Genomic DNA, 8,438 nt, shown 5'->3' on the forward strand with positions numbered 1-8,438 from the left:
AGTGCTCCTTGGAGGCCAGGATTGCCAAACTTCGTCTCTCATACTTTGGACACATTGTCAATAGGGACCAGTTGTTGGAGAAGTATATCATGTTTGGTAGGGTGGAGGGTTAGAGAAATAGAGGATGACCCCCATGAGATGGATTCACAAAATGGCAGCATCAGTGGGCTCAAGCATGGCAACAATTGTGAGGTTGGCCCAGGACCGGGCAGTGTTTCGTTCTGTTGTACATACGGTCGCTATGAGTTGGGCTCAACTAGTTGGCACCTAACAACAACAACAACAAGGAGAAACTCATCTTAGGTCTGTAGTTAGCACTCTTGCGAGCTGGAGGAAAAAGCACCTTTATCCTGAATGGGGTAAGGACAACTAACCACAATAAGTTTAGAAATTCTGCATCACTCATTCATCACATCCATCAATTACAATTGCTCCTTTTGTAGTCTACTGTAGAAAATTGAATACTTACAAATAAAATAGAAATAATATTGCATATTTCCCATAATACAAAAATTTCAGATCACTTCAGCTTGCCAGAATAAGTAATGTTATAGAGGCTTAAGATTGTAACAATTCTAGGAAGCAAAATAGTAACAATAATAATAAAATACATAGGACTTGACAGCAATGCGTTTTGTTGTATTTTTTTATGAGTCAAATATCGTGTTATTAATTTTACATGCATTATTGATTTACAATAACTCTGCAAATAGTTTTAAGACTATTCCAACTTTATAACTGAGAAAACTAATAAAAAGAACACCTTATATATGTATATGTGTATATATATGTATATATAGACTCAAAGTCACACAATTAACTATAGGCAGAGTTAAAATTCAAATGTAGGTCTGAGTGACCCAAACACCCATGCTATTCCCACCATACATCACATTGTCTGTCTATCTAGGAATAGATAGCAGAAACAAATATGCAGAGATTTAGGATCACTGTATTCTACTATTTCTTCCATTCGACTTTGTTTAATAAATTTCCCTCGCTAATCTTGTAATTACAATTCTAGGCATTTATCCAGGAGAAATTAAATCAAATCATGAAGGTAAATGGAAAACTATATACCAGTGTGTATTGCAGCTCTGTTTACAATAGCCAGAAAGTAGAAACAAAATGTTCATCAACAGATGAATGGATAAACAAAATATGGTATACACACATGGGTGCTACTCAACTATAAAGAAAAATACAAAGAGACTTCAAAAAGTTCGGGGAAATTTGACTAGAAATATAATGGGATTTTCCCACTAACTTTTTGAAGCCTTCTTGAAAGACCTGATGCATGCCAAAGATATATGAACCTTGAAATCATTATTGTTGTTCGGTGCTGTTAAGTCAGCTTTAACTCACAGCAATCCTATGCACCACAAAACAAAATGCTGCTCAGATCTGTGCCAATCTCACAATTGTTGTTTGGACCCATTATTGCTGCCACTGTGTTCATCTATCGCACTGGTTCTTGCTCTTATTTGCTGCCTCTCCATTTAACTAAGCATGATGATGTCCTTCTTCGGTGACTGTTTTCTCCTGATAATCTGTCCAGAGTATGTAAGACAAAATCTCACTATCCTTGTCTCTAAGCAGTATTCTCACCACAGTTCTTCCAATCAGTGGCATATTCAATATTCTTATCCAACACCATAATCCGAAGGCACCAATTCTTCTGTGATCGTCTTTATTAATTATCCAGTTTTTTGCATGCATAGGAAGTGATTGAAAATATCATAACTTGGGTCAGACACACATCGGTCCTCAAAGTGACACTTTCCCTTTTGAACACTCTGAACAGCACTTATGCAACAGATTTCTTGAAAACCTTATGCTAAACAAAATAAGCCAGTTGTAAAAGGTCAAATACTGTTTGATCTCACTAATAAGATTACGCAAATGCACAGAAAGCAAAAAGTATTCAGGTTCCCAGAGGTGGGAAGGAGGGGGAAATCTTTATGGGAGCAGACAGCCTCATCTTTTTCCCTCAAAGCAGCTGGTGGATCTGATCCTCTGACCTTGCAGTTAGCAGCCCAATTCTTAGTCCACAGCACCACCAGAACTCCTTTTTATATTAATGATAGAGGAATAATTAGGGGAAAGATAGAGCGAGTCGTTTTACAACTTGAAGAATATAACCAATCACTGCGTGACATTACAGGTAGAAAATGTTGAATTGATGTTAGGTTTTGTTGTGTATATTTTCACCACAGTAAAAGAAGAAATGATATTCCTGCCTAGTACTGGGAACTCAATTGTTGGCTGGTCACATCTTTTTTTCCTGGTGTATGCTCATCTTTTTTGCATTTTAAATGATCCCATTCATCCTAGTTTTCCATTTAGTCCTCTTTAAAATGTTAATTCAGGGGAATCTTTGGGGAAAGTCTGCTTATAAAAACCTCATACACACCAGAAAGAGGTACACACCAGAAAGAGGTACACCAGAAAGAGGCAAAATGGCAAGACGGGCAGCAAGCAGGGGGCCAAAAGAACAGCTGGGGCATGTAGAAAACGGTACTTAAAACTTGGGTCCTGCTAGATGCTCCAGTTTACTGTATGGCTATATTGTTTGACAGACAAAACAAAGCACCTTTATTCCTACTGATTAAGTGAGAGCTAAGATGAAACAAAGGAAGCTATAACTTTTCATGCAACATTGCAAGAAAGGCTTATACAGAAAAGCTGATATTAAAAAGAGAAGACGTTCCAATATTGGTGCCGGGAAACTAAGACCATTATATATGACAGATTAAATTAGTTTAAGCATCAGAGGTAAGCTAGGGATATACACATTTACACTCTGACTTAGCACTTTCACTCTTGTGAAATCCAAATGAAAGAATTTTGTAAACCAAGATGATCACAAAACAACAATCATTATTTATAACAGCAAAACCACTTTCAACAATCAAAAACTGATGATTATACAGACATTAACACAAGAAATACATGTTGTTGTTAAAGTGGTGTCAAGTCAGTTCCAACTTGCTACTGTTGTTAAGTGCATAGGGTTTCTGAGGAGCAGCTTGTAGGTTTCAACCACCAAACCTTGCAGCTCAAACTGACCTTGCCATCAGTGTTTTGTTGTTCAGTGCCGCCAAGTCCATTCCGACTTATAGAGACCCTGTATAAGGGTTTCTGAGCAGTGGTTGGTGGTTTTGAACTGCCAACCTTGCAGTTAGCAATCAGTGCTTATTCTCCATTGCCACACCAGGGCTCCAAGAAACACATGTATTATAGGACAATTCCTAGATAGTTTACATTGTTAAAATAATTGTTGTTGTTGTTAAGTATTGTCACATTGATTCTGACTTATAGCAACTCTGTATAGGGTTTCTGAGGAGTGGCTGGTAAGTTTGAACTGCTAACCTTGTGATTCAAACCAACCTTGTAGTGGACAGCTTATCCTAATAGTGCCAAACCAGCATTATTAAAATCAGTCAAATTTACATATCAAAATAGTAGGGAAGGGTGGTTGTGTACCACAAAGTCAGTTCCAACTCACAGCGACCCTGTATAGTGTTTCCAAAGGAGAAAGCCTCATCTTTCTCCTGTAGAACGGCTGGTAGATTAGAACTGCTGACCTTTCAGTTAGCAACCCAGTTTGTAATCCAGTATGCTATGAGAGCACCTTACATATCAACATAAGGGAATACAAATGATGGCAAATGTAGTTTCATTATTATTAGGATTATGAATGGGATTTTCTGGTTTTTAATTTTAATTAATATTGCTTCCAGTATAAAAAAAAAAATAGCAATAATACTATGATAAAGAACTAAAAAACTTTTCCAAAAAAACCGGGAAAATGCATCAAGAGAAAAGAAAAAAATTGAACCATTCCTTGAGAAATGCAAGCTAATTTAATTTTGTTTTGTTTTTTTTAATTAAAGTTATATACACACAACAAAGTTCAGAAATCTAGATCATACAATTCAGTGAACATTTCATACTATATATATCTCTGTGCAACCATCACTCAGTTCAAGACACAGAACAATTCCAAGTCCCAACAAGATTCCCTCTGCCCATTCAAGTCAGTCTCCATGCCCGGGCCCAACACTTATGAGTATCCACTATCCTGACTTCTAGCACCACCACTTAGTCAGCCAGCTGCAGCTTTTAAGCATACTGTTTTGGTGGTATAGAAAGGATAAGGGAGTGAAGAGAGACAGTGACACCCTGTTTCATTTTCTTATAATGCAGGAAAATCTTAAAATCTAAATTTACTAGCAAAAGTAAAATTAATTTCTTATAAATACTTTAGCAATAGGGCATGATCAAGTCCAGAAAGCTGCCTGGCACCCCCAGTGCTCTTTGTGATATAAGTCTGTAAAGGAAAAACAGAATGTCCCTTTATATAACATTATTCATATTGATGTTGTTAAATGCGATTGAGTCGGGTCCGACCCTTAATGACCCTGTATAGAGTTTCTGAGGAGTGACTGTTGAGCTTGAATCACCGACCTTGAAGTTCAAACCAACTTTTCAGTCCAGCACATTAACCCACTGCACCACACCATGACTCTACCAACCTAATCTAATGACACTGGTATGCTGCTGTTGTTATTGTGGTTAAGTTGGTTCTGACTCCTAGCAACTCTGTCAGAGTTTGAACCACTGACCTTGTAGTTTAAATTAACCTTGCAGTCCAGAGCATTAGCCCACAGCACCATACCAGGACACTGGTATGCTAATTCTAGTTGTTATTGTTGTTGTTAAGTGCCATCAAGTTGATTCCGACCCATAGCGACCTGTATAGGGTTTCCGAAGAGAAACTGGTGAACTTGATCCACCAACCTTACAGTTCAAAGTGACTTTGCAGTCCAGCACATTAACCCACAGAGCCAAACCAGTAGCTACCATTTATTGAAGTCTATAATTCAGAGCAGATTAGATATTACCTTCCTCATTTGCAGATTAGGAAAGTGAGGCACAGAAAAGTTATGTTTTCGGCAATATAACTAGTAAATCCACTGTTCATTTGTCAGTTTTCCATATTGTGATAGGTTATGTGTTGCTCCATTGCTGGAAACTATGCCACCATTATTTCAAATACCAGTAGAGTCACACATGGTGGACAAATTTCAGTATGGCTTTCAGACAAAGACTGAATAAACCCTTGTAATCTACTTCTGAAAACTGGTGTTGTTAAGGCTCACAGTGACCCTGTATAGGGTTTCCAAGGAGCAGCAGTGTGTTTGAACTACCAACCATGTCGTTAGCATTCCAGTACTGATCCTACAGCGCCACACCAGGATTAGCTACTGACAAACCTTATGGATCACCAACAGAATACTACCCAATATAGCTGTGGAAGATGAGTTAGTTCCCTGAGTTGAACGGCATTCAAAATACTCACTGGCCACCTCAATTGTCTTGAACATGCCAACGATCATGAAGATGGCACAGGACCAGACAACATTTCATTCTATTATATATAAGGTGCCACTGAGTCAGATCCAACTCAATAGCAACTAATAACAACAACAGATACTATAGAGTAGAGTTTCTCAAATCTTGTCCAGACCCAACCAAAATTTTATTTCTAGGACATGACAAATGATTGTCGAAGAGACAGCTGTACATGTTAAAACCATGTCAGAAATGCCAAAACACAAAAGGAGAGTCAGCCCAGATTCCTTGCAGAGTTCATCTCCAGCTGGCACTTCAGCCTGGGAAGGCGTCAAGGGCTTACTCACCACAATTAAGTTCTTCTGGGGTGATTGTTGCCACTGATCTTCCCTGGATTCTTCTAGGATATTCACAGGTAGCTGCTGCTTGCGCATTACCAGACTGGGCATAGGTCTTGAGCAAATCTGCCAACCACAGGATTTCACAGTCACAGTGAAGTGCATTTGAGTCCAATCGCCTTTGAAAAGGAAGAGGCAGACAGTGAGAAGTAGATATTAATGCATCCTAGACAAACAAGGGTCTCCCGGTTCAAAACTCACAAGTGAACCTGAATAAAATATTTCACTTTGAGACCTACTGGTTTTAAGACGACATTGAGATGAGATTCTGTTTAATACAACAAAACATGAACCACAGTCCAACTCTCAGAAATCTTGGACTGATTACAGAAATTAAGCATAGATGTGTACCTCAGTAAAGAGTACAAAGGTGGGGCTGTGGAATCATGAGTAACACTAATTCAAAATGGAATGAGGCAATTTATAATTAATGAGTGTTCAAATATTACACGTTTTAATTTCAAAAACAAGGAGCAGATATGAACTGAATTGGCTAAGGAAATTTTTATGAATGAGATATAGGACAAGAGCCAGTCATACAAATCAGTAATGTGTAAACAACGTTAACAACAAAGATCACTGCTATTAAACTCTTGTCACCTCATAAGAATTACATTACTGCATACTAGGTCACTTAATCCTGACACTTCATATAAAACACAACATTACAGTAGCACTACATCTAGTGGTTAGGATTCACTTCTAAGCCAGTCCATGAGACAATCATCACACACAGTTAAAAGTCTCCTGGCAAGTTTCTAATGAAACTTCAGGGTGAAAATCATGCTGAAGTCTGACATCTTACTTCACAATAAGTAAAACGCAGGCAATTTTTTTTTTTCTTTCCACCATTAGAAACGATTGCTATTTCTTCAGTCAAGAAAAAAAACAAAAACTTAGAAGCAGTAGTAGTAAAAAGTGGAAGAGGAGGAGTCCCAGAAACAGACAGCTAACTGTTTGAACAGCTATTATATGGCAAGTATTGTCATCTGAGCTTCATAGGAATTAACTCTTTATCAAAACCACTACAAGGTATGTCCTCCCTGTGTCTTCATTCTATAGATTAGGAAAATGAGATCCAGGAAAATTCAGTAACTGACACCAGTTCACAATGCTAAGGTGGCAGTCAAGATTAGAATTTAGGCTATTTCCAGTCACTAAATTCACCACCCCACCCAGATGCCTTTGAGTTAATAGCTTAGTGATTATGAGTCAGGCTGCTAACTTCAAGGTTAGCAGTTCAAAACAACCAGCTATTCCACAGGAGAATGATAAGGCTTTCTACTCCTGTAACAATTTACAGCCTCAGAAACCCTATACAGGGTCGCTGTAAGTCGGAACCGACTCCACGGCACACCACCACCACCATAGAGTTCTCCTGGTTGTGACCTTTCAGAAGCAGATCACCAGACCTACCTTTCTTCCAAGGTGCCTCTGGGTGGGTTAGAGCTCCCAACCTTTCAGTTAGCAGCTCACAGACTCATAAATTTACATGACTTCTACCTCTATCCAGAAGGGTGTCCACAGAAAATAGTACCTATGGCAATTGGTTTTAAATTGCTGACGATCTCTCACAGAGCTGGCAGTTGAAACTGCTATGAGGAATAGAAACTGCTCAGTGATATCCCTTCAAGAGGTATCCATGCCATGCCATGCCTGCTATGCCCTAGATATGCCTCTGCTGCCAATCATTACCCCCGAGTCCCTTTGACTTATAACAACCCCGAAAGGCAGAGTAGAGCAGCCTCTAAGGGTTTTCAAGGCTATAAATCTTTACGGAAGCAGACTGTCACATTTTTCTCCCAAGGAACAGCCTTTTGGTTAGTAGACGAACACTTTATCTACTCTGCCATTAGCGCTCCTTAAGTTCACACTGTTGTTGTTGTTGTTGTTATGTGCCGTGGAGTCGGAACCGACTCATAGCAGAAACACCATGAGAGGAGTCTGAGGATGGACTGAAGTCAGATATCTATGTTTCTCCAGGACATTGAGAAGAATGGTAGATAAAAAACCAGTCCACTACTGAAACATTTACCTGACAATTACATACAGCAAGAATCTATTCAGTTTAATGCAGATATTAGGTAACCTCAATGTATCATGATTTCTCAGATAAGGAAACTGTGATCTTGAGAGATAAGTTACCAGCTCTAGGGCATTCAAACAGTGCCAATGAACCTAGTATTTGAACCAGTTCCATCTGAGTCCAAAATGCATTGATAAATAAAACAACCTCTCAATTTTTGTACGGTACTACAGAGATAAGAGTGGAGGAACTAGAACACATAAAACCAGTTATATAGAGCATATCCAGTTCTTACAGTGGCTGAGAGTACCAAAGGAAGGAAATATGGCAACTTTGCTACTCTCTTCCTCTGGTGTCTGAGACGGTTTCATTCGGAAATCCCTGGGGCCAAAGTGCAGACAGGATGGATGAGGATAAATGAGGACTGTGGTGATGCTAGGAGATAACATTAAACAATTCCTGAGCAGATACAGGGGAAAGGGCATACTGAGCTGTTGCGGACCATATAAGACTGGTCAGAGGTTCGAGGCCTTATAGGCCCTAAAGTAACAAATGAGGCCACTGGCAGTTTATGGCAAATTGCTTTCATTTTATATATTAAATTAATACACGGAGCCTTTGAGAATCCACAGATAAATGTGATATTTTCCTAAAGC

At 38.9% G+C, this 8,438-nt stretch overlaps 1 protein-coding gene across 1 annotated transcript in view; it reads right to left on the bottom strand.

Annotated features, from left to right (window-relative positions):
- Positions 1-8,438, bottom strand: part of PXDN (peroxidasin homolog (Drosophila)) — a 222,611-nt gene that overhangs the window by 85,494 nt on the left and 128,679 nt on the right. The window contains exon 7 of the mRNA XM_006863963.1: positions 5,706-5,875. Within this exon, the coding sequence (XP_006864025.1) occupies positions 5,706-5,875 (170 nt within the window). The remainder of the gene's footprint in view (positions 1-5,705; positions 5,876-8,438) is intronic.

Source organism: Chrysochloris asiatica, unplaced genomic scaffold (genome assembly GCF_000296735.1).
Source record: "Chrysochloris asiatica unplaced genomic scaffold, ChrAsi1.0 scaffold00058, whole genome shotgun sequence".
NCBI classification, from domain to species: Eukaryota; Metazoa; Chordata; class Mammalia; order Afrosoricida; family Chrysochloridae; genus Chrysochloris; species Chrysochloris asiatica.